This window comes from Dipodomys ordii, unplaced genomic scaffold, assembly GCF_000151885.1.
Source record: "Dipodomys ordii isolate 6190 unplaced genomic scaffold, Dord_2.0 Scaffold122, whole genome shotgun sequence".
NCBI lineage: Eukaryota > Metazoa > Chordata > Mammalia > Rodentia > Heteromyidae > Dipodomys > Dipodomys ordii.
Genome location: NW_012267338.1, coordinates 2,226,380 through 2,253,172, shown reverse-complemented (window position 1 = coordinate 2,253,172; position 26,793 = coordinate 2,226,380). Strand labels below are relative to the sequence as shown.

Sequence of the window (26,793 nt, the reverse complement as noted above, 5' to 3'; positions counted from 1 at the left end):
TTTATTGGAGATAGGAGTCTCACGGTCTCTCCTGCCCGGGCTGGCTTTGAACTGCGATCCTCAGATCTTAGCCTCCTGAGTAGCTAGGATTACAGGCGTGAGCCACTAGCGCCCGGCTTCTTCCTAGCTTTTGTGAAGTATTTGGCATATAAAAATGTAACTGACCAGGTATTGGTGGCTCATAACTCAAATCCTAGCTACTTGGGAGGCAGAGATTGGAAGGACTGGATGGAGTTCAAGGCCAGTCTAGGTAAAAAGTTTTCAAGACCTACATTTCAACCAATAAATGCTGGACAGGGGTGTGTGCCTGTCACTCCAGCCATAGTAAGAGCAATAAATAGAATTATCACAGCCAAGATCAGCCTAGAGGGAAGAAAAGAAAGATCCTATTCCAAAAATAGCCAGAGCAACTGGGTGCCAGTGGCTCATGCCTGTAAGCCTAGCTATTCAGGAGACCATGATCTGAGGACCACAGTTCAAAGCCAGCCTGGGAAGGAAAGTCCATGAGACTCTTAGCTCCAATTAACCACCAAAAAGCTGAAAGTGGTAGAACTGTGGCTCAAGCGGTAGAACACTGACAAAAAATGGTCAGGGACAGCATCCATACTCTGAATTCATGCCCTAGGATCAGCACAAAAACAAATAAATAAATACAAAAAAAGCCTCACAAAAACTATTAGAGCAGAAAGTACTGGAGGTGTAACTCAAGTGGTAAAGCAAGTTCTTGCTTAGCAAGCATGAAGCCTTGAGTTTAAACCTCAGTACCATTTCTTTTTCTTTTTCTTTTTTTGTCGGTTGTGGGGTTTGAACTCTGGGCCTGGGCGCTGTCCCTGAGCAATTTAGCTCAAAGCTAGAGCTCTATCACTTGAGCCACAGCACCACTTCTAGTTTTCTGAGTGGTTTATTGAAGAATCTCATGGCCTTTCCTTCCTGAGCTGGCTTTGAACTTCGATCCTCAGATCTCAGCCTCCTGAGTGGCTAGGATTATAGGCATGAGCCACCGGTGCCCAGCAGTACCATTTTTTTATTAAAGTGCAGAATTAGTGTACATAATTTAGTGAGGATAACTGTGTCAACATGCATGGAACCACCAACATACCCACCCAATCAGCACATCTATCACTTCTAAGAGTTCCAACTTTCCCAATGGAAACTTTCTGTTGCTGCTATAACAAAGTACCCAAGACTGGATAATTTATAAAGAATACAAATTTCCTCCCTGTAATTATAAAGGCTGAGAAGCCCAGGATCAAAGCTCTGGCACTGGTGGCAGGTGAGGCTGACTCTGCCGCAAGATAAAGCTTCCTAGCTGTGTCCTCCCACCGCAGAAGGTAGAGGGCAAAAAAGCCTTCAATACTGAGCCCATCCATAAGGTCACCAGCCCACTTAGAGGACACAATGCCCATGGCTTACTCACCTGTGTTCATCAGAGATAGTAAGTAGTTCCTTTTCTCTATATGACTTCCGTAGTAGAGATGCTGACCTCCTAGAATGAGTGCAGAAGAGTTACATCCTCCTTGTGTTTGAAACAGATTGGAAAGAGTTGGCACTGGTTCTTCTTTAAATGTTTAGTAGAATTTCAGATAGGGTCTCTCGTTTTTGCTCTGCTACTCTAAATTTTAATCTTACAGAGCTGAAATCACAGGCACAGATCACCACATCCAGCTTATTACTTGAAATGGGGTAGCAGAAGCCTTCTAATCTCTGCTTCTCAAGTAACTGGGGCTTTAGGTATAAGTCACTATACTTGACCCTGGGTTTTTATTTGATGCATGATTTTTTTATTAGTGTCTCAGTATTATTACTCATTCACAATTTGTTTGGATTTTCTGTTTCTTCAAGATTTAATTTTGGTAGATTTACCTGACCAGAAACTTGTTAATTTCTTCCAGGTTTTCTTAGCTGTATAGTATTTAAAATTTCTTTATCCTTACTGATTTTTTTGTCTGATTTTTCTATCAGTTTCTGAGAGATGATTAAATCTCACCCTCTCATTGTGAATTTGTTTCCGTTTATTCTATCAGATTGGCTCCATTTTTATGTCATGTTAATATAGGTTTTTATAAATTCAGAACTTGTATCTGTTCTCATGAACTTTGACTCTAGGAAAATGTTCCTCCTTTTTTCTACTGATGATTATTTTTGCCTGATATTAAATATTAAATACCCACCTACTATTGATAACTGGTTACAAGCTTTGGCCTTTTCTTTTGTGTCCTTAAGTATCTCTGGTCAACAACATATGAATATTCAGTTGTAGTTTTTAAGTCTATTCTAACAATATTACTATGTTAATTATAAAATTAGCAGGCTTTTCCTTCTATATAATTACTAATACCTTGATCAAATTATGACATTATTACTTTATTTACCACTTATTTTGTGTTTTGTATATCTTTTCTTGCTTTTTTTTTAAACCAGGGGAAGGGTTGTAGTAAGATTTTTTTCCCCAGTTAATTTGTAAATAAAATAGTACGAACATTATCTGATAACTTAGAAATATTTAAAACATGTGGTGGAATTCTGCCAATATTTTCCAAAACAGAGACATTATAAAGCTTAAGATGATTAAAAGATTCTTTGCTTGGAACAAGACAAACGAAATACTGATGAGGAAGTCATTTCTCAATCAAGGTAGTTGTTACTTTCTCGTGTGTGTGTGTGTGTGTGTGTGTGTGTGTGGTAGTTATTTTCTTGTGTGTGTGTGTGTGTGTGGTAGTTATTTTCTCGTGTGTGTGTGTGTGTGTGTGTGTATGTGTGGTATTTTCTCGTGTGTGTGTGTGTGTGTGTGTGTATGTGTGGTATTTTCTCGTGTGTGTGTGTGTGTGTGTGTGTGTGTGTGTGTGTGTGTGTGTGGTCTTTTTTGTTACCTACCTACCAGTTCTTTGGAACACAGTCAGGGTCTTCCCCAAGATCAAAATCATGTGGGCAGGTTCACATCTCTTGGCTCACATGCATACAAAGCCTCAATTATGTAAGTGGATGCAGTTAAAAAGACACACTTTCAGAGCATTCACGCAGAAAAGAGCTCAACTCCAGGATTACTCAAGTTATTTTCCCAGCTACACACCCATCTAAGGGAGAATGCAGGAAGCAGGGCCAGCACTGTGGCTAGCTAGCTACTCAAGGAAGCAGATCTGAGGATATCAATTCAAAAAGCTGAAGCAGCAAAGGCTGCAAGATCCTATCTTCAATTCACCAGCCAAAGGCTAGACTGGAGACCTGGCCTAAGTGGGAGTGTACCAGCAGTGAACAGAAGTGCAGAGCGTGCGCGCAAGAGACCCTTCCCACTTCTGAGTAAAACCACCTCAGAAATAAGTCAGTAAAAAATCCAGTCTTTGTCCTGCAGGGGTCCGTGTTGGGTCTCAGCCCAGCAAGGCTCTGGCATCCGCAGGTTTGGGGACCTGCGGGAAGGGGGAGCACCAGCAGCGCGGGAGCAAGGAGGGAGGCGGCCCTTCTGGGGACGCGCAGGCCGGGGGACCGTCGCCCGCCCCGGCCGGGCAGGATTCCCCGCGGGTTTCCCCCCACCGCCCGCTCCTCTCCAGAGGAGCCCCGTCCCAGCGCCCGTGCCGCCCGCGTACCTGGGGGAGGGAGGTCCACACCGCCCGGTCCCGCCGCGGTCCCTCCCGCGCCTCCAGCCGCCCGGCCTGGAAGTGAGGACTGCCCCGGGGAGCCGGGGCCTTCCGGGGCTCGCTGCCCGCAGGACACACCCCCTCCCCCGGCAGCTTCTCCTGAGGCCCGGGGGGCGGGGAGGGATGGCCGGGCTGGGAAAGGGGAACCGAGAGGTCTTTGTACCGGGAGGGACTTCCCGAAGCACCCCACCCGGGCAGCCCAAGCCAAGGCCCCACCCCTGGGAGGGCTCACCCCGCACTGCTGCCAGGCCGCGCCGGCGCCTCGGGCTGGGGAATCTTGCAGGGGACTCTCTTCCTCTTCCACGCTTTGTTGAAGTCTGGGGGCAGGAGGAAGCCCAGTCAGCCCCAGTTTGTTTTCTGTTGATTGTTTCCCAGCCCTGTGACAGTCGGTCCTCGCTGGTATACTTAGCTTGAGTCCCACCCGTTCTCTCCCCAAGAAGATTGGGGCCTTTCCCTTCTATGTGCCCTTTTGTTGTTGCTCATTTGCTAGGCAGGTGCTCTACCACTGGAGCCACACCTCCAGCCTCCGTGTGATTTTGCACCAAGTCACTCCCCTTGCTGGCCTCCAGGCCAGGAACAGTGGTAGATTGGCTTCATTTCCACACAGGTGAGTTTATCTGTCCCGGAGAAAAATTCATGAGGGAAAACGAAACCAACTGCCTTTAAAAAATTAAACTACCTTAATATTCCTAATATCCCTAATCATAATTACATTTGGTCTTCACAAAGGGAACTCTGAATTGAAGGAAGCATTCTCGCTCATCTGTTATACAGAAAATATCATGCAAATTTTAAGCGATAGGACTGAGAGTTAAACTAGAATTTTACCCCAAATCCTGGGTTCTTTCCTCTGCCCTGTTCAATTACACCACTGCTGGTGAGGTGCTAGTGAGGAATTTGAATCCACAGAAGACAGGAGACAAGACATACAAATTCATTCAGGAACCCATGCTTGGGAGCCACACAAAACATCAAAGTCAAAGGCAGGCCAGATAGTTGGGGCTCAAACCTCCTCTTGATGGAGTGAAGGAATTGGGAAGGGGTAGGCAATTTTAGAGGGACAGAAAAGCACCCAAAGATCAGACAATGGCCAGGGACAAAGTTCCCAAGCTCCAATGTTTCTAGGAGCATGGCTCATAAGGGCAAATGTTCCCTCAGGCAGAGTTGGGTTCAAGTCTTTACACTGACATAGTTGAGATCTATGAGCAGATAAGAAGGCTCAGTTTTCACCAGTTAAGGAGAACATTCTTATCTAGAATATAGAGGCCAGAGCCTGGCAAATGTTCGAGGTTAATTAACATTTTCAGAAAAGATTTAAGTATAGGGACTTAGTTTTACCTATGAAGTGGGTCCAAACTGTTCAAAGTGGTGAAGGGGCCTGGTGTCAGTTGCTCACACCTGTAATCCCAACTACTTAGTGTAAGATATATTAAATAGGTAGGTTTCATTAGATAGCCGATGAAGAGAACACCACGTGCTACTCAGGCAGGAGAAGTTTATTTACGGACCTGCTGCCCCCACCATGCACGGTGGAGAGGCATGGCTGAAAAAGGAAGGGGAGGATGACCCACCTCTGGGCCAGAACTTATCTAGGCCAGGGACAGGAAGAGGTGTGGCACACTGGATCCAGATGTGACCTGAGGGTCTGGGATGCTCCTAAGGTCAGATGGGAGGCATGTGACCAGAGGTGGCCCAGGATGTGACCTAGCTAGAGGGGAAGGTGGCTGCTTCCAGGTCTTCCAGTTACCTAGGTAACAGATACTGGGCAGAAACTTAGCCATGAGGGAGGGAGGTGTCCCCATTCAGACCCTACTACTTAGGTGACTGGGGTCTGAAGATCATGGTTCGAAGTCAGGCTGGGCAGAAAAGTCAATGAGACTCTTATCTCCAATTAATCACCAGAAAACTGGTGGTACTGTGGCTCAAAGTGGTAGAGTGCTACCCTTGAGCTAAAGAACTCAGGGGTGGTGCTCAGGCCCAGAGTTCAAGTCCCACTACAGGGAAAAAAGTGTTTAAGGAACGGGGTGAAAATAAGGGGGTTATGTCATACAATCCGCTATTCTGTTCATAGTCAATTCTCTCTTTCCTGTTTGAGTGACCCCTGCTTTGAACAGATTCATAATCTGCCAAGGAGAGCGGTAAGGTAAGCAGAGACCACAGTCTAGCCCTAAGCATGCAGTAGTATGGGCTGGTGGAAGTCCCAGCTCCTTTCATTGAACTCTTTACATTTTTTTTTTTTTCTTTTTGGTTGTAGGGCTTGAACTCTGGGCCTACACACTGTCCCTGAGCTCTTCAGCTCAAGGCGAGCACTCTACCACTTGAACCACTTCTGGTTTTCTGGGGTTAATTGGAGAGAAGAGTCTTATGGACTTTTCTGCCTGGGCTGGCTTTGACCTGCAATCCTCAGATCTCAGCTTCCTGTGTAGCTACGATTATAGGCGCGAGCCACCAGTGCCCAGCTTTTTTTTTTTTTTTTGAGCCTGTCCTGAGGCTTGAACTCAGGACGTAGGCACTGTCTGAGCTCTTTGCTCAAGGCTAGTGCTCTACCACTTTGAGCCACAGCTCCACTTAGTTTTCTGGTGGTTAATTGGAGATGAGTCTCACACTTTCCTGCCCAGGCTGGCAGCCTCTTAAGTAGCTACCAGTACCTGGCTAATATTTGGCTTTTGGAGCCTGATTTTTTGGTGTGGTCCTGGGGCTTGCTTGAACTGAGAGCCCGAGTGTAGTCACTGAGCTTTTTTTTTTTTTTTTTTTTCTCAAGGCTACTGTTCTACCATTGGAGCCATAACTCCACTTCCAGCTTTTGTTTTCAGCAGTTAACTGGAAATGAGTGTCATAGGGATTGAGGAGCTAGGATTACAGGCGTAAGCTACCTATGCCCACAGACTTACCATTCTTTAAAAGAGACAAATACTACTGAGAATGAGTTAGTCCTTAAGGGAGCTAGAAAGGACTAACCTTGCCAAAAACTCTTTCTGGCCACTGAACCATACAGAAAGGACCCACTTGGATTAATATGCCTTTTTGCTACAAAAGGCAAGTGTACTAAGGAATGTGAATATTCTTTGGTCTTTAATTAACCATACTGTCTTCTTCTTATGAAGTAGTTGAGCTCGTTTCTCTTGGGAAAGAAGCCTTGGTGTTGTAGACAGAGCAGAGGGTGCTGCCTCCCAGAGAATCTCAAGGGACAGAATGGGATTGGGGGATAATTGGGAAATAGTTCAGGAAAATCAAGGGGATGGGCAGAGACCTGCTGGTAAAAGCCCCTCTATGGTAGTGTGGCCCAGTAATAAAAGACCAGCTTGCTCTCAGAAAATGGGAGATAAGGCTTAGGTACAGAGATCTTTTACTGTTTCAAGGGACAGCTGTACTGAGAAAGTTCTCTGGACCCACAGAGAATCATGGCCAAGTTGAGTTTTGCAATAACCCTCAGAAACTCGTGTCACTGAGCAGTGCCAGCTGTGTCCAGTGCTGGCACAGCTCTCACTCTGTTCTGGTTCAGGCCAGTCTCTCCAGGAAATGACCGGGTGAAAATTCCACTTTTGCACAATATATTTCTCAGACTTTTCAGTTTTAGGAAGTGAACGTCACTGCTGTGAATGGCTGTAACTTCCTGCAGTTTGGAAAGTATTACTGCTACAAACCAGTAGCCCATGCTTGTAATCCTAGCTAATCAGGAGATGATACAGAAATCTGTCCAAAACAGCCAGGGTAGAAAAGTCTTTTGAGATTCCATCTCAAATTAAGCAGGAAAAAACCCCAAAACCTACAACAAACAGGACCAGAAGTGTGGCTCAAGTGGTAGAACATCAGCCAAGGAAGTGAAAGGTTTTGAGTTCAAAACCCTGTTCTGACCAAAATACAGTAGAATATACACTCCCCCCACCCTCCCTGAACTAAAGGGAAGAACATATCACACTCAATACCTTCATTCAAAAGAAGTATTTGAATGAGGAGCTGCCATCACTGCCACCACCAGCATGCTGAGCAGGAGCCAATCATGGCCACCAGCCTCCTGCCTTCTCACTGGCTCAGTCCTCAGACTTGCTCCAACCACCTGTTAAAATATGGTGAATCATGACGACATTGTAGGCAAGCAGAGACATGCCTCACCCTAGAATAGCAAAAAGGCATGTTGGAAACTAGTAAAATGACATCCAGATTAAAAAACAAACAAACCTCTAAACCCTGGAGAATAAAGGAGAGAGAAAATTCTAAACAACTAGCTAAAGTATCTCATGCTAAAACATGAAACAGACTAATATGGCAGAGAAGCATTAGATCTGTGGAGGCCTGAGATGAATCTTTTGTCCTCATCATCCCCTTCCCCATGCACCATTCCAGCCAGCAAGGAGGGCAAGGACACTCCAGTCCAGTGTGCCTGCTCAGACCATTGCTCTGTGGGCCTTCCTGCTCCAGGTATTGCAGGGTCCCTGTGCTGGGCCTGGCTACTGCCTCCTGCTTCTGCATAGGTTTGTAGCTCCCCTGAGAGCTGGCACAGACCCTCCATATGCCCCCATCTTGCTCTGGCTGGTATGGAATGATTTACCACCATCATTTTCCCTGACCAATGTCCCTGACCTCTTCAGGTCCAACTGATGTACCTGCTTGGCAGGTACATGTGCAGTTGTCCACAGCCTCTCCTTGGGCTCATTTTTCCCTCCTTGGTACTGTCCGAAACTCACTTATCTCCACTGCTTTAAATGCTGTCCAGGGCTGCAGAGATCATCAGCATGAAACTTCCCCAGGAGCATGGCAGCCTGAGATGTACTCACTCTGTACACCTGTCCTCACTCAACTCAAAAAGGAATGTTGTGTTCCACTTGAAAAATCAGTCATACTTCAATTTCCAATGAAGACAAAACAATAAAATTTTATTGAAAATATTCTTAGTCTGCACATGCACAAACAACCTTAGCCACAAAGCAATGGGATGTGTGGGAAGACTTCCTCCTGAGACTGCTATTGAGAGTGGGACTGGTTGTGGGTAGGGCAGCTCTGCACTTACCAGAATGCCCCTGCTTCTGTCCCAGGAGAGGGGCAGGAACAATCAGGGATGCAAACATTAGGCCCTTGTTTCTGTACAGCAGCCAACACATGACAGGACTGGGAAGCAGCCCTGTTTTCAAGCAACATCTGCCCTGGACTGGTGCCTAAGTAACTCAATTTTTGTGTGTGCTAGTCCTGAAGATTGACCTCAGAGCCTGGGTGCTGTCCCCAAGCTTTTTTTGCTCAAGGCTAGAATTCTACCACTGGAGCCACAAGTCTACTTCCGGCTTTATTTGGTTGTTTTAATGGAGGTAAGAGTCTCACTGACTTCTCTGCCTCAACTGGCTTCAAACTGGGATCATCAGCTTTACTCAGCCTCCTGAGTAGAGCTCCAAGTAACTTTTTAATGTCCATAGTGGTGCTGATGCTCAGGGAGGGGTCTACCAGCAACTCCCCTCCAAGACTTACCTTCTCCCTGCTGGTTCTCGTTTCAAACACTGGGCATGCCTGACACACGTTTCTTCAATTATGGAAATTACGACAGATGGATGCTCAGTCTGCCACTGGTTTATCAATGGAAGGTTAAAAAAACAGAGCACCCAGATTTCATTAAAAAATTTATTTTCATATAAAAGTGCCAAAATATCTGCCAATGTCGTAATCTATCTTAACAACCAGTTTACACTCTTAATCAAAACACAAGCCTCTTTATTCACATTGTTTAAAAATCCAATTCTCTTCACACATTGCCACAGTAGCTGGAGTCTCTGGACAGTGGGAAGTTCGCGTTGCGATTTGCTGTGGAAGTCCATATGTCCAGGTTCATGTATGCACGAAAAGGGTTAAACCCTGGGTAGTACTCCTTACACATGACAGCCTGGTTCTCCATGTGGGTTGGATGCTCTGTGGTGGAGCTAACGGGGCAGCAATTTTCATACACATCACTTTGTGGGGCCCAGATGGAGCCAAAAAGTCCAGACATCGGAGACAAGCTTCGGGTACTGGTGAGGTAGGGCTGAAGGCGAATAGGGAAAAAGAGGCACACAATTAAAAACACCAGAAGCTTTAGATAGCAGAGCCTGAATACTTACCAGTGGACAGTTGCATGGTACCCATCCAAGTTAGGGAAAACTCACAGCCAAATGCCTTGATTAAAAAAAAAAAAATGTGAGGGGCTGGGAAGGTGGCTCGGTGGTAGAGCGCTTGCCTTGTATGCATGAGTTCCTGGGTTCGATTCCTCAGCACCACATAAGCAGAAAAAGGTGGAAGTGGTGCTGTGGCTCAAGTGGTAGAGTGCTAACCTTGAGCTGAAGAGCTGGGGGACAGCGCTCAGGCCCAGAGTTCAGGCCCCACGACCAACCAAAAAAAAAAAAAAAAAGGAATCGAAAAAAAAAAAAAAAAAATGTGAGCTGGGCGCCGGTGGCTCACACCTGCAATCCTAGCTACTCAGGAGGCTGAGATCTCGTGGTTCAAAGCCAGCCCAGGCAGGAAAGTCCGTGAAACTCTTATCTCCAATAAATCACTAGAAAACCTGAAGTGGTGCTGTAGCTCAAGTGGTAGACACTTGCCTTGAGCTGAAGAGCTGAAGGACAGTGCCCAGGCCCAGAGTTCAAGCCCCACGACCGACCCCCCCCCCCAAAAAAAGTGAAGAACCAGCTGTAGTGGCATATGATGGTGATTCTAGCTTGGGAGGTGAAGGTTGGGAGGATTACAGTTCAAGGCCAGCCACAAAGTTAGCTAGATCTCATCTCAACCAAGTAAAAATGTGGGTGGCCTGCCAACCCAGCTACACAGGAAGCATAAATAGCAGGATTATGGTGGTCCAGAGTAGCCAGGCAAAAATGAGAGCTTATCTCAAAAATAAGACCAACAGGGTTGGGGCATGGCCTAAGCAGTAGAGCATCTGCCTATCAAGCATAAGACTCTCCATTCAAATCTTAGTATCACAGCATGAGCCACCACTCCTGGCTCTTTACACATTTTAATGAAAGGCATTTGGATATGAATCTTTCCTTTGATCACAAATAAATTTGTACCATTAGATGAGGAAAAAAGTAAGAGTGGAAATGTGGTCTATATTTGTTAAGGCTTGAGTGCCTCCAGCCCAAGCATGTGGATTTTGTCTTTAATAGCTAGGTATGGGACTTTGTTCAGATCTGCAGATCTTAGAGACAGGAGTCCATCTTCAGTTGCCAGCTCTCCAATAAAGACTCCCAATTTGACCTCTCAAAAAACAAATGTGTGGAGTTAATGTGTTAAACCTAGTCACTGTCCCCTAACAGACCTTCCTGTGTCTTTCACTTCATCTCTTATCACAGCTGAAAAGTGAGTAAGGCCACATAAAGACAGCTATGCTGCAGCCTTTGCTGGTCCAATTTCTATTTTATTCATAAACAATCTCTGCTTGATGTAGTTTGGGACACCATTTTCATTCACGGCTGCCAAAGTGTTGGTGTTTCCCAGTCTCCACAGTGTAACTCTAGCCTAGGGAGGACGGCTAGCTACTGAGGCCCAGATTCAGGAGGGATTAATTAACTGGAAGTGGTCCACAGCAAAGGATGAGCAACACCTACCTGAGAGTTGACGAAGCTGGCATGTCCCCATGCAGTGGGCATGTTGGGTGGGGTGTTCCAGGTAGAGTGAGAGTTGTGGTCGATAAAGTCAGTTTGAGCTTCTGCAGGACAAGGGAAGCCATTGGTGTAATTCATGTTTTCTATGAGGGATGGGAAACAGTGGCACAGTGAACATTTTCATGGAGAGAGCTAAATTCTTACTCTCAAGAAAAAAAAACTTTCCAAGCCTTACTATACTGGCAAGTAAGAAACAGACGTAATTGTGGAACAGTCACCCCAAGCTGAAGGGAAAGCCTGCCCATGAGATCCCACCTGTGACCTCTCGTGAGGAGTCTGCCTCAGGGGTTGTGTGTCTGTATTTGATTATCTGACAGGAATCTTTCTTATACAAAGTGCACTTAAAACACTACCATTGACAGTGTCAGGATTCATATACATTCTATTTTTAGGGGTATGTATGTGTGTGTGCTGGGGATGAAATCCAGGGTCTCACACGTGCTAGGCAAGTATATTGTTGAGTTATATACCTCCTTCATTTTTTAATTGCCTGTCATGCAAGCTTAGCACCTGCACATGAAGCACTATAGCCCAATAAATCAATTAGAAATCTAGATATCACTAGATAATATTGACCAATAATCCTAGGAAGGAACACTACTAAAGCATCCCCCCTTGTGGCTAGCAGACAGCAGTGCAGGTAGTAGAATCAAAGTAAGAACATGTGAACATGGCTTACAGGAAAGGCAGCACTAGTATGAGAAATCATGAGCATACTGTAATCTATAACAGGAACACTTTCCAGATGACCAAGGAAATTTTTATTTATCACAGCACATGCTTGAGACCAAGAATTTCTAACTTCCATTTCCTGTCCAGACTTCTATCCTTCCTTCTCCAAGCACTGCTCATCTGGCCCAAGAATCAAGACATGCTCTAAAGAACAAGCAGGCAAACACATCAATTTCATATGGGGCTATGGAAAAACACGGCAAACAACTAGTGTCCCAGACTCTCAATGGTCCACAGAAATACAAATGACATGGTTCTACCTCAGTGCAAGGTTTCAATGGACTAGGGTTATATGTAGAAGGCTTTCTGAGGGCCATACAGAATTGCACATGGCAGGCATGCACAATTGGATCCACATGAAATCACTGACAACCACTGTAAGACCATTCTTTGAGACTGCTTGCTATTAAAAGGCACATTCTTCACAGCTTTGTGAGAGAATAAAAGGATAGCACTGGGATTGCTCAAACCACTTTTACCTTCTGGAAAGGCATTGTAATCATTCAGTTCCAACGGGCAGTACACATTGGGAAACTGGCCTTCGCAAGTTGCATTCCAGTCAATGAAACTGCTATAAAAAACAAGAGGTCTAGTTTCAGAAATGGGATGCCAAGAGATCAAGTAAATAAAGAATATGATTTTACTGCCCAACATCCTAATCATTGTAAATCCCCCAATTTAGGAAAATGAATGATGTTATTTTCTCAAGCCATGGAATCGAAGGCCATCCCTATATGTTCGTAACTATCTGTAACATCCATCTGTAGGATGGATGGCTTAGACCAGGCACACCTCTCCTTTATGACCATTGTTAAGTTTAGCTAGATACAGAACCCAAGGCCACAGCTGTATTAGCACTGTGGAGGAACCAGAATAGTAATGAAGCATACACCTGAAGGACTTTGCCATGTTGGTTCTGTTAATAAAATGTCTACCTCTCACACCAATATTCAGCTTAGGAAGTCACCACTATGAAGACTACTAGTCAGGACACACTGATCACCATTGCCAACTGGGCTCTCATTACAGAAATCAGACAATAAATACTGTTGTAATAAGCTGAACCAAAAACATCTTTCAGTGGATCCTGTGATTAAACAAAGGTATCAACATTTCTTCCAGGTTCCCTAACTGAATGATTAATACCAAATGGAAAACTTAAGATGCTGTCATTGTGTAACTTTGTTGATGCTTAAGCGGTCTGATCTTTTAAACTTGTCAATGTGTTCAGGAGTGATGTCATGGGACAATGGAAATCTCTGCTGCTATAGAGCAGAAATCAGGAGTTGACTGTTTTTCAAATTTGCCTCATATATGTTAAGAGACACACAAAATAATGACAAGGGTCCCCAGTTTTTATTGCATGTTTCTTTCAGTGCCTACTGGTTGGTTACTTTCTAAAACATTACAATCTATCTCTAAGAGACAGAAGAAATGTTCTAATTCTACTATTTGTAAGAACATCTAACAAATCTCAGTTCTAAGCCATTAGGTCAAGCAAGGCCTGCAGAGCAGGCAGCAAGGTCCTACCTGTTATGGACTGGCTCCTGCATCACACCAGACATGTTATCCACAGGGCAGCTGAAGCTGTTAGACAGACACACTGGCTCGGGGGGCCATAGGTCTCCAGGTGAGTAAAGACCTGAAGAAGGAAGCAAGGCCTTTCAGTCTACTTCCTTCATTCAATACCCAGTGTCTCCAGTAGCCCTTCCAATAATGCCTAGCTCAATTTATCTCCTATTGTCTGTCACCCACACACACTGACTACTGTGGCCTTTCCTGACTCCTTTTAGGAGACACTATTTCAGACGCAACACTGAAAGATGGCATGCTGCTTATCTTTGCTTCAGATGATATGTGAATGTCTCCTTGCCTGGACGAGAACTAAGTTAAGTAGATATTTGAGAGGCTGCTTTGTGCAAGGCCTCATTAAGATCCTAGAGATGCAGCAGTGAACAAGTACATTCAAGGAAACAGATACAAAGGAAAAAAGTATAGCAGAAAATGAACAGTGCAATTTTGACTATGGCGGTCAGATCTCACTGAAGGAGCATGCCATCAAATATCAACTATGGACAGGAAGTGAGCCATGTGGCTCTGAGAAACACAGGCCAGGCAGTGGCAACAATTTGGCAAAGGCCCTGAAGTAGGTGTGCCCGAGCCCTACCGGAAGCACAAGGAGGGGGAGGGGGAGGACTTTGAACCAGTCCCTGGAAAGAAGAGCTGCACCAACAATTCCCATCCTTATGAAAGCAAAGAATGGCTTGCTGTGGTAGGTGGGATGTGGAGCTTTCTGAAGGTCTCATGCTGTAAGCCAGGAAGCAAGATCAATGTCCCTGGAGGCAGAAGGCACTGACCTGTGGGCCAGGAGGGCAGCAGATGCAGTAAGTAAGCCCATGCAAAGTGAGTGGTCAAAATGCAGGGTCACCTGTTCTCCAGGACAGAGGGGCAGGAAAGCACCAGGTAAGACCATGAGTGTGGCTTTGCAGCACAGAGCAAGGAGCTCAAAAAATGCTTAACCATGAATAGGATGTTTTAGCAGGAGGAGAATGAGCCTGGGTGTGAGGGAAGCTATCTGCTCTGTAGACAGTAGGCCCCATGTAGACACAATCTGCTTCAATGACCTCGGGACCTACTCCAAGGAATGTAATAGGCAATCAAATAATAGCTTCAGACTATTAATGAGGAGCAAACAAAGGCACCTGCAACACACAAGTCTAAGAAATATCTAAGGGACAACACAGAGAATCTGATGCTTTCTGTGAAAAAAAGTGTCCTATTCAGTGGGAATAACAGGCTTCCTTTCTCATGGTACTGGGTTTAAATTCATACCTTCACATTTGCTAGGCAGCTACTCTACCACTTGAGCCACATATTCATCCCATTTAACTTGCTTTCGTTATTTCTGAGATCAAGTACTTTGTGTATTTGTCCAGGTTAGTTTGGACCAGGATACTTCTATTTATGCTTCTCATAGCTAGGACAACAATCAAATACCATTAAACTCAGGGCTTTTTTTTGTTGAGTGGAGGTTCACTTCCTCATTGCCTGGCTGGCCTTGAACTGCAACCCTCCCAATCTCCATCTACTTAGTAGCTGGGATTACAGATATGAGCCATGGTGTCCACTTCTGACCTAGAACTTGCAATCCACCTGACCCCTCACTCACCATTAATTTATAAGAGCTGAAGCAAGTATGTGTACTAATGCCACAGAGAGTACAAATCAGGCATATCCTGCTATGATTCCTGATGTTGACTGGGCAGGAATGAGGTCTCAGACCATTTAAAAGATGAGAGAGAGAACAAGGGGGTGGGGGGAGGGGAGGGGAGTGAGGTAAAAGAATAGGAGAAAAGAGGGGGCAAAACGAAGGAAGAATGGACTTAATTTTCCATTGAAAAGCCCAGGAAAGAGTGGGGATTCTTTCTGACCATTCTTATTTCCATGCACAAAAGTCACCATCCTCACTCCCCAATCTGCAGGTCTGGAGCTCTTGCACTGTGCAGACTGAGGATGAATACCAGATTGCTAAAACAAGATAAGCAGGCTTCCAAGGCAAGGTGAGCTGGAGGAGAAAGTGGGCCTGGGAGGGAATGTGGAAGCAGGTGAGGATGTAGAAACCCCACTCCCACCCCCCGACTTTTTCTCTACTTGGGTCTCATGCCTGGCCCACAGGCATCATGTTTTCTGTCTTCTCCCCAACTAGGGAAATGAAGAAGTGCAGTGAGAGTCTCCAATAACTGGGACTGTAGGATCAGTGACCTCTGCCTGGGCTACCACAAAGGTGCTGCATATCCATACAGAGTGGTTGGCAGATAGCAAAGTCAGATGCCTGATGATGCCTGTCCACAAGGAAGTGCCTTCAACCTACACATACAACTTAGAGACAAGCTCCACCCAGGGGACAGAACAGAACACCTGTGTACCAGCTTTGACAGGCCTCACCTTTATCTTCTTCAACACCTGAAGGCTCGGCAGGGAGGCTGGGACAGGAAGGGTCTGCATACGGCAGGAGATTACTCACATCTCTGTGGGGAAAGTGAGTACAGAGGAACTGCTGACTTTTCTGCACAAGAAGTACAGATATTGCACTGTAATCTACACAGATATTGCATGTTTTCACCGGAGGTCTCACCCATAGAAACATACAGGTATTACAGACATAAAGGTACACAGCCAGAAAACATTTGAGGGACATTAAACTCCCAGGATCCAATAAAGTCTTGCTTGAGCAATAATAATTTAACCAAACTGCAGTTTCCAAGATGTCTACCACCAAGTTGCAGCAATTTTTTTTAAATAATTTTTTTATTGAGATTAAGTGATTACATAAATTTCAAGTCTCGAGGGATAGTGGTACTTAGTTAAAGTCACAAACACATCTGAACCTTCACAAGGCAAATGGTCATTATCATAGTCTATAAAGTTTGCAGCAATTCTTACACATTAGTTTACTTTCTACCTGTAACAAGGCTGGGTTTCCTTCTTCACCAACTCACCTTCCTAGTTATAGCTTCTTATACACTAAGCAAGGCACCCAAGAAAGCCAAGTACATTTGTCACCGCAGCGTACTCCCTCCTTGCTAACCCTGACTTCATCTCACTATAGGCACAGCTGGCTGCCCTCTGACTACAGCTTTGGCATCCTTTAATTCAACCCAGCAGTCCCCAAACATTTGGGAAAAAAACACCTGTACTTCTGGCTGATGACTATTTGACAAGTGAGTGTGTATTGAAAGTGTACAGATTTTTGGAAAAATACAGTGACGATCACACTAGCATTTATATTGCATTGGACATTCCATATAATCTAGAGATGATAAAGAATACAAGAAGATAAGCATATGTTTGTTTTTTGTTGGGGGGGGGTCCGGTCGTGAGGCCTGAACTCTGGGCCTGGGCGCTGACCCTCAGCTCTTCAGCTCAAGGTTAACGCTCTACCACTTGAGCCACAGTACCACCTGCGGCTTTTTCTGTTTATGTGGTGCTGAGGAATCGAACCCAGGGCCTCATGCATGCAAGGCAAGCACTCTACCACTGAGCCACCTTCCCAGCCCATAAGCATATGTTTTATCCAAATACTATACCATTTTTTGTAAGGGACTTGAACATGTGCAGTTTCATGTCTGTGCATGTGTGAATGTGTGTGTTTATATGGGGGAAGATCCTGTAACTCATGCCCTGTGAACAGCGAGGAACCACTGCACATGGGAGAAGGGAACCCCAGAGCATGCATAAGATACTAGAAACCCCAGAACACTTACGTGGGGTTGCAGATGTGATGCGAAAGTTTCAAGGAGATGGGAGCCTCAGAAGGAAAGTCACTTGAGGAAAAACTGTCCCCTGCATTTAAAAAACCAGATACCACAAGTTTTAAGAAGTATAATTAACTGTGTATTATTTGTATTAAAATGCATATCTTGTTAGTATTATTAATCCCTAATGAATGATTTTTCACTTTATACCAATATTCATAATTCATTTAAGTTGCAAAGGTCTTTTATAATTTATCCTTTCATTGAAAAATTAATAAAATTAAATATTTAGATTAAGAATTTTGGATTAATACCTTACACATGATGGAGAAAAGTAAGAAACATCCATATTATCTTTCAATAGATTTTTTTTTCCTGAAAAAAGAAATTTAGCTATACAATTTTAGTGTTTACTCCCTTGAGTTTATAAAATATGACCATTATAAAATTTATAAAAGGAAATACAAGTTGAAAGGAGTACAAATCACCTACAATTACATTACCATTATGGACATTCAGGTATATATTTCTTATCATCCTGTTTTTGTGTACATATGCATATATGTGTAAAATTGGGATTGTACTCATTATACTCCCCTTGGTGGGAGATGGAGCTGTGAGGACTGCTGGCCATGAAAAGCAAAGATGTCTGAACAAAGAAACTTCTCCATCATGGAACACAAAACCAAGCAGCTGCTCTTTTCCTACCCTTTGCTTCCCCAGCACAATATATGCTGTCCCAAAGAAGTCAGCATTGGCTTGTTTCTTGGAGGTTGAGCTATCTTTTTATGGCTTATTTTACCACACTAAAAAAAGACTGAACAAATGTTCAGTTGTTAAGTGTGTCAGAGATAGACACTAAACAGTAATAATAGTGCTAGTGATTAAAGAGAAAGGAGGAAGGAGGAGAGCAAAGGGAAGGAGTCCAAAGCAAATTAAAGCCTCAAAGCTGGACAGAGCTGGACCTCACACTGGGCGTGCTGGGCACATGAGGGGGGGAGTGGGCGGAGACAACAGAGAGGCCACATGGGACTCACCAGATGGCAGGAAGTGCTGCACATCCATGGCAGGTTTCCTGTCACCCTCTGAGCTGCCACTGCTGCTCCAGCTGCCCCAGCTACCCCGGCTGGCACGCACACTGCCTGAGGAGCTGCCACACTCAGAACTGGAGTCCAAGCAAAACTTGTCCGAAGGCTTCTTCTCTGGCTTCTGGTAGTAACCCTCTGGAGGAGGTAAGGGAAATGTTGTATTTCACAAAGACAATTTCATCATCTAGTGCCACTTCTAACAAACAAAGAGGTGAAGTAGGCAGGAAGGCCAGTCAGTTTCAGGACTGGCCAACTCTGCTTAGCTACTAAGAATGAGGAGGCTTACTGAAGCTAACACAGCACCTGGAGAAACCGCAGGCCAAGCCTGTTACGTGTGTGGATGGGCAATATAATTCATTTTGAGTTACAATCAAACCCAAGCACAGTCTTCATCTAAAAATAATTCTAGAGGCTGGGACAAAGCTCAGTGGTAGAGTGCTTTTTTAGCATCCACATAAGGGGTTTGATCCTCAGCACTACAAAAAATAGCAAGCAAAAGTCTTCTCTATTGAGAAAACTATTCTAGTAAAATGGATGTAATAGGTAATTTTCTCCCTCTCTCATTAAGATGTAAGCTACTGATATATAGGTGGGAAGCAGCTCCAATTAAGACTGAAAAGGAACTAGGTACTCATGCCTTTAATCCTAGCTACTCAGGAGGCTGAGATCTGAGAATCACAGCTCGAAGCCAGCCTGGGCATTAAAGTCCTTGGGATTCCTATCTCCAATTAACCACCAGAAAGCTGCAAGTGGAGCTGTAGCTAAAGTGGTAGAGCACTAGTAGCTCAGAGACAACCACCAGTCCAAGTCCCTGACAGTTCAAGCCCTAGGACCGACTAAAAAGTGAAAAGGAACACACATGTGTTATGAGAATGAAAGACAAAAAGAGACCAGCTACTTCCACTGACTAGGTATGTACCCCAGTGGGACTTGTGTCTGGGAGAGTGGGGTGGGCTGGATTATTATCCCCACCAACCCAAGCCCCACCATGCTGCCAACTTCAGGGGTCCTCTGGCTCCACCACTTCCTCTACTCTGGGCACGGCACTGGAGCCCCCTTACTTTCCATTCCCAGGCACTGCCTCAGCAGTTCTAGGCTAGACAGGGCCTGGCTCTGCGGAAAATATCACACTTAAGAGAGGGGTGGCACTCTCACCTGGCTACTCCATTTTCCACCAAGAGGACACTGTCTACAGCCAGCCCCTCTGTTCCTTTAGCAATGTTTATGACAACTAGGAATGGCCAGGAAGGGGGCAACTCTAGAGGCCTTCCCAGGCTCAAAAGGACCTTCACTTTCTAGTCTCTCTCACCTCAATGGCTTTCCACTCTGGCCTATCATTAGCTAGGCTGCCTATAAAGTGACAATGGACATGGCCTGTCTCATACAGTGGACATTTTCCTGGAGGAAACATCTCCAGGGCAGTACCTTGCTCAGCCTAAGTTGTTACATACCTGACTCTCTCTGCACTGATGAGCTGTTTGCCACTTCTGTATCGACCTTACAAACCTCTCCTGCGTTTTCCTGTATACACCAGCTTCTTACATCCATGTCGCCACTCAGCTCCGATCTCCCAAAGTCATTGCATAAAAGTTTTAGCTCACTCTGTTCGGTAGGCCTGAAAAGTTCATTAAAAAAAATCACTTACCTATTTTGTCTTTATGCACACACTTCTTTCCCATGAGATCACCAGAAATGGAATATGAATCAGTGAGACAAGGCAGGAGTACATGCCTGCTGGGGACGCTTACACATGTGAGTGTAGTGTTCCAGGAAGTTGAAGGAAATCAGAACTCAGAGGCCACACCATGGGGGAGGGGGCAATCTGGAGTGACATACATACTGTGGACCTGGTAGAAAAAACCCTCAAGCTGAGAAATTTTTCATCAGGTTCAATTTAGGGGATTTTTCTGAACATAGGACTTCCATGCACTGCCGAGTACCTTCATTTTACACACAAGAAACAGGATTTCCAAGGCACAGTGCCAAGCTATCTGGGCTCCACACTCTGGCTCTGCTCTCATTACCACGTATTCTGTCATAAGTGGTGGACTATCTGGGCGCCTTTCTTCCCACAGCCAAAGAGCTTTCTATCTATAGTCTAAAGCAAGGACTATGGAAGTCGGGACTATTCTATCTAATTATTGAAGCTCTAAGTGGCCCAGTGGGAGGGTGCCTGTGCTCAGGCTTTCCCTAACACCTGTTCCTGCTCTGTAAGTGCAACTGCCCTGACAGGAAGAACAAGGACATGGCACAGAGCTATGGCTTAGGCTTTCCCTAAGACTTCCTATGGCTTTAAGCACCTTATAAAGGATGAACTACAAAAACTGATCACTTTTAAAGTATCTGTAACAAAATATGAGAAAAAATGGCAAAGTGCAAAATTATGAATGAAATATTAGGTCAATATGGCAAAAGGACTGTACCTTGAGGCCTGAGCAATGCCCTTTTTCTTGTTTTTTCTACATGTTCGGCTCTTACTCCAGTTTAGATTTTGTACATTTCCTTCTCTTTTCTCCTGAAGTTTCTTTTTCCTGTAAGAATCTTCTTGCTAAAGTAAAAAGACAAAACGTTTAGTGGTTTAAGCTGACTAAACATGATTAAACATGAAGCTAAACCTGAGCTTGTTTCTGTCCTAACTTCTGGAGACCAGCTCCACCTGCATTTAGAAAGTCCCAGACCAGGTGAAAACTGAGACGTGTGTTTCTCAGTCTCCAGTTTGTTTTCATTTCCCTCCTTCCATTGCACTCGTCAGAAAGAGAAGAAAAGAAGAATTGTTGCCTATAAAATTCCTAAGGGGCTAAGGAGGAGAAACATCTGCTAGCAATTTGGGGCTGGCTGGCTGTTGGCTTCAGCAGCAATACATCCTCCAGCCGCCACCTGTTAATTTGGTATGTGCAACTGGCATGAATTACTACTGAAGCAAAATCAGATTAAAACTCAACTGAGGAGCAAGCTGTGCATTTCTGTTTTCATTTGTTTACAGATGAAATTTAGAAGAACAGCCAGATCTCCACAGAATGCTCCAAACTATTGAAAACTTCTTGGGTAAATAAAGCAAGAATATATGCATGGCTTTTAAATGTGCCTCTGAAAACAATTTGTCAGCCAATGCATGCATGCGTGCGCACATACACACACACACCAATGTATACATGTATGCATGAATGCAAGTTACAGATAAATCATACAGGAATATCCTATTAATAGGTTCAAGAACAGCAGGATTCTCTACTTTTTATTTATTTTGTTGGTTGTGGGTCTTGAACTCTGGGCCTGGGTGCTGCCCCTCAGCTCTTCAGCTCAAGGCTAGCGCTCTACCACTTGAGACACAGCACACTTCCCTCTACTTTTTATATATGCATTATCTCACTGACTGAGACCAAGGGCTTTTCAAAAAATATCTCAAGTGTGTTAAGTTCTATCAGGAGGGAATCACAGAGGGACAGAGACCCCAGAAGAACAGGGACTCCCCTTCAAAGGTGAGTACCCCCCATAGGGACCGAGGCACATTCAAGGTCACACATCTCTTCCTAATGACCTTAAGGAGTCACACTGCATGAAAGCAAAGATTGGCTCATTACACCTTCATGTTTAGAAGTTTGTTCCAGAGTAGAAATCCATGAAGTTATAGCAGATAACACAGTAATTGGGAAAAAGTTTCTAAATTCCCTACATGTCCTAAGTCTGGGATATCAGAATTCTCCCACTTCTACTACAGTAATATGCATCCACATAAACAAATCCTAGAAACACAATGAAACATTAACTGTACATGAAATTATGTTTTTTTTGTTTTTGTTTTGGGTCTGGTCGTGGGGCCTGAACTGTGGGCCTGGGCGCTGTCCCTAAGCTCTTCAGCTCAAGGCTAACACTCTACCACTTGAGCCCCAGTGCCACTTCTGGCTTTTTTCTTTTTGCTTATGTGGTACTGAGGAATCGAACCCAGGGCCTCAGGCATGCAAGTCAAGCACTCTACCACTGAGCCACCTTGAAGTTATGAGGTTTTGCTTTCCCTTTTATACTCCTTCAAAGTTCTCCTCTCCAATACACAGAATCTTAACTTTCATCCTGATTCTAAAAGTGTTTAAAAACCTGACAAATCAAATATACAAAACCTATAGAACTTTTGTCTAATCCTACAGGATTTCTGGCTAATTGCTGCAAGTCTGACAATAAATAGACACATGATTCAATTGTCAAAAATCAGACATACACTGTTTAATCACAGATTGTTCTTTATGTACTCTGTATTCTGTTCCTTTGTAGGCTTATTACTTCTCCTCTCCCCCACACCTTGTTCACTACTCAAGAGCCATCAAAGGCTTGTCAGCATAAGTACTTGAGCCTTGCCATCGCTTTAGGGCCTGGCACCAGTAGAGAACTGCTTTCTATATGGGGTCAGAGAAAGAAGGAGCTGGTCAGTGGTCACTGACACTTGATTGTCCTTCCCCAATTGATCTGGTTGGAACTGTTCCCCTGTACAAGTGAGAGAGTAAATGTCTTAGGATGACTTGAGAGGAAGGATGTGGAGCTCAGGAACCTCACAGAATTCTCTAAGAATAAACAAGGAAGGAGAGGTCTGAGTGGAATGACCAAGAAGTGAAGTCTATGAGCCACCCACCAGGGGACAACACAAGGGTTACTGACATGAAAATAAAAGGTGGGGGGAGGAGAGATCGGGTGGGGGGAGGAGGGGAAGGATGGGAAGGGGAAACAAAGAGGAGGCAACAATGCTTGATGAGAAGAAATGTATTCGTTATCTTGCCTATGTAACTGTAACTTCTCTGTACGGTATTCTCACAATAAAAAAATTAATTAATTAATTTAAAAAAAGAAGACAGAAAATGCATAGCCTTTTTCTTTTTAGGTGAGTGCTATTCAAAAAGCAGTGGGTAGTGAGAAAGGCCTCTACCTGAGTGAAAACAGTCCTCAATGTCTACTGTGGACAGAACAGAGGGGAAAGCACACCGGAGATCCAGACTAACATACCTGCTTAGCAATGCGCAGAAGAGAAAGGCAGGAGCTGACTGTGCCTTCTGGCAGTCTCACCAGGACGAGAAAGAGCCATACAGTCACAATTAAGATCACTGTCACCAGGCCAGTTCTCAAATGCTGTATGCTATGTCAATTTGAGCAGGTCTCTTAGCTTCTCTGCCTCAGTTTACTAAATTCTTCAAAGAGTTAAATTACTTGGCACCTAGCGAGCAGTTTATAATAGTCTTAGCTATCATTCTCATCATCACTGAACCATGTGAACTAATTAAATTCTCTGATCTTCCTGATAAAGGTGACAATTGATGGATATCAGGAGTGAAAAAAGATTCTGGGTGATGGGCTGGGAAGGTGGCTCAGTGGTAAAGCGCTTGCCTTACGTGCATGAGGCCCTGGGTTCGATTCCTCAGCACCACATAAGCAAAAATTAAAAAAAGCTGGAAGTGGTGCTGTGGCTCAAGTGGTAGAGTGCTAGCCTTGAGCTGAAGAGCTGAGGGACAGCGCCCAGGCCCAGAGTTCAGGCCCCATGACCGGACCCCCCCCTCCAAAAAAAAGACTCTGGGTGTTAATAAAAGCAAAACAGAGAAACCAAAGAGAAAACACAGATCAGCTGTATAAAGTAATCCTTAAATCCATGGTAGAGAGGTAAAAACAGACAAGGGAAAAGGAAAAAAAAATCTGATACACAATATTTGATACAGTACCTTAATATACTGTTTTAATAATAAAAAACTATTTTCAATAGAAAAGTAAGCAAAGAATATGAAATGATTCACAAAACAGAAAAGGAAAATAAAACATGGTGAATTTAGAATATTTCATTACACATACACACACACAAAAGGAAAATAAAACATGGTGAATTTAGAATATTTCAACACACACACACACACACACACACACACACACACACACACACACACACACACACACACACACACACCCTTCAGTAGGGTAGAGGGGAGGGCACAGAACTCAATGGGAAAAGGGTGAGAAGTGTAGCAATGGAGCTCACCAGACACTGATAAAAGTGAACAATACAACTAAAATAGCTGAGCGCAGGTGGCTCACGCCTGTAATCCTAGCTACTCAGGAGGCTGAGACCTGAGGATTGTGGTTCAAAGCCAGCCTAGGCAGGAAAGTCCGTGAGACTCTTATCTCCAGTAAACCACTAGAAAACTGGAAGTGGCGCTGTGGCTCAAGTGGTAGAGTGCTCACCTTGAGCTGAAGAGCTCAGGGACAGCTCCCAAGGCCAGAGTTCAAGCCCCATGACCACCACCAACAACAAAAAATTAATAGGCTAACTTGAATCTCATCTTTCCATTTTGGATTTAGGATACCTAACATGTTTATAGTGCATGTTTATTTTTACAAATACTAGGCTAGAGGAGCAGGATATTGTAGTAGTGTCTACCTCCAGCTGGACATTTACTTAATTTATACACATTCTTTTCACTGGTATAATTTTGTAGCCCCTACCACCCTGGCCCAGACAGAATTTTGTATGGATTAAATTTAAAATTTTACTTTCAGAATTTTATAAAAAACAGAATAAAGCAAAGTGCTTTTTCTCTATGTAAAATGCAAATTGAAATGACAACCAAAACAATTGTTCAGGGATGAAGGTGGCCATGGCTCAATGCAGAATACCAGAACAAAAAAACCCAAAGATACCCCCAAAATACCAAACATGATTACTTACATATTACACAGACTGAGATTTTTGCTAACAAGAGCTCTGAGTGCAGCTCATAGTGCAGCATGTGCTTATTAACATGCATGAGCCCCAGTTCAATTCAGAGCCCTCATCTCCCTTACAAAGGTTTTGCAAACTAGAGATGCTGAGAACAAAGCCACTGTTCGTATAAACTCCTGGAAAGCAATCCAGCAGTGTACCATAAAAGCTTTCGTAGTTCTTTTAATTGTATTTCCTCACCTTAACAGGGTATCGTAACAGAGTTATTTATGAAAGTGCCAAAAATTTTAGAAGTACTTTGTTTTGAATGGATTTTTTCTTTTTTATGTTTCTGTAATAATCATGAATTATTTTCTTAGGAAAACAGGTCAGAGCTAGGGCTAAATTTTAGGTATGGTTTTCAAACCTGGGTTTCAATCTTTCTAGACAATCAATCTAGAGTACTGTGTACTACGGATTTATAGTTTTCTAAGCTGCAAAGTTAGGCCCTAAGCAAACACTGAGTACTGCACTTGGGAATGTGTTTACTGAGAATAATTTTCTCCAAAGTAACAAAGAAGTGGAAAGTATACTTGTGGGACCTTGAGAACAGTTCTACAGAAGGGTGAGAGTCACAGAAACAGCAAAGAAATGAAAAGGGCAGCTCACAACACTGTATTAGGAGACATCACCTTGGATGACTTAGCTGGCTACTGCAAGTCCAGTCTACATACCCTGAACTTCTCAGGCTGGCATTCTTCCTACTAGCCCACTGCCATCATTAGGTGTCAATGGCTATGACAACAGGCTCAAAGACCCGCTGCAAGAGGACTGACTGCCAAAGTTAGGGATAAGTGGCAATACTCATGCTCGACAGCCAGAATCTAGTAATGAAGACACATAAGGAAGAATATGTCTTTAACATATTAAGAAAACTGTCATAAGGAAAAGCACAGATAAAGAGGTTAAGTCTGGCCCAGAGAGCCAGGGCAGACTTTGGGGCTGGGACACAGCTTGTGATGGGAACAACACACACACAGACAGACAGACAGACAGACAGACACACACACACACACACACACACACTGTGGCAAGAGTGCCAACATAGCATCAGCGGTGTTTCTCAGGGTCACCTCAGTCCCAGGATATCTTAAGAGTTAAGAGTTATCAGCTCCAACATCTCTCCCTGTATGGCTGCTTCTGTATTGTAGACGGCAGGCCGAGTTTCCAAAACCCAAGACAAAAGCAGATCAGGCTCAACTCCTGCCTTCATTCTTTTCCTCCCATCCCAAACACAGAGACATGATTTCGGTCTAGAAAAGGAAGCTCCACTTCATATTGGGCTTAATTGTTTGTTCCTTACTGCACCTGTACTCTCTACCCGCTGTAGCTCCAATGCCACCCCAACATCCACACTCAAGACCTGGCTTCCTGATGTAAAGCTATAGAGAATACCAGGCTACCTTAGGATCAACCTCCACAGGGAAAACCTCCTACTCAAGCTTCAGGGCTGATTCCTATAGAACTATAGCCCCGACCTCCCCCAGACCCTCTAGTTCGTATCTCTTTTCTCTGATGTCATGGCAACAGCTTTGTCATTGTTTTTCTTTTGTACTTACTGCTTCCCCAGTAGCTCATTTACTCAGCCAAAGCCTGCAAGGTGGGTATAGCATTATCACCTTCATTGTACATGAGGGAAATGCAGTATGGAAGGAGTAAATGATGATCTAGAGCTCTGGCTATGTTGCATGTTGTTGTTGCTTGGTTTTTTGTTTTTTTTTTTTGTGGTGGTGGTTCTAG

The 26,793-nt window shown here is 44.2% G+C and overlaps 2 protein-coding genes across 7 annotated transcripts in view; both read right to left on the bottom strand.

Annotated features, from left to right (window-relative positions):
• Tlr2 (toll-like receptor 2) overlaps window positions 1–3,739 on the bottom strand; it is an 8,481-nt gene extending 4,742 nt beyond the window's left edge. Inside the window, exons 1-3 of one of the 2 annotated variants that reach the window (XM_013029792.1) lie at window positions 3,582–3,739; window positions 3,308–3,404; window positions 1,418–1,486 (exon numbers count right to left, since the gene is read on the bottom strand). The gene's annotated coding sequence lies outside the window, so the exon portion shown is untranslated. The remainder of the gene's footprint in view (window positions 1–1,417; window positions 1,487–3,307; window positions 3,405–3,581) is intronic. The other variant, XM_013029791.1, reaches the window with a different exon arrangement.
• A 5,482-nt stretch (window positions 3,740–9,221) lies between these two features.
• The window catches only part of Kiaa0922 (KIAA0922 ortholog), a 127,447-nt gene continuing 109,875 nt past the window's right edge, over window positions 9,222–26,793 (bottom strand). For 2 of the 5 annotated variants that reach the window (XM_013029748.1, XM_013029750.1), the window contains 9 exons: window positions 20,750–20,874; window positions 19,778–19,941; window positions 18,276–18,461; window positions 17,248–17,326; window positions 15,929–16,011; window positions 13,514–13,625; window positions 12,463–12,554; window positions 11,195–11,334; window positions 9,222–9,636 (listed from right to left, as the gene is read on the bottom strand). In XM_013029748.1, the coding sequence (XP_012885202.1) occupies window positions 9,361–9,636; window positions 11,195–11,334; window positions 12,463–12,554; window positions 13,514–13,625; window positions 15,929–16,011; window positions 17,248–17,326; window positions 18,276–18,461; window positions 19,778–19,941; window positions 20,750–20,874 (1,257 nt within the window). In that variant the 3' untranslated portion in view covers window positions 9,222–9,360. The remainder of the gene's footprint in view (window positions 9,637–11,194; window positions 11,335–12,462; window positions 12,555–13,513; window positions 13,626–15,928; window positions 16,012–17,247; window positions 17,327–18,275; window positions 18,462–19,777; window positions 19,942–20,749; window positions 20,875–26,793) is intronic. The other 3 variants (XM_013029749.1, XM_013029751.1, XM_013029752.1) reach the window with 3 other exon arrangements.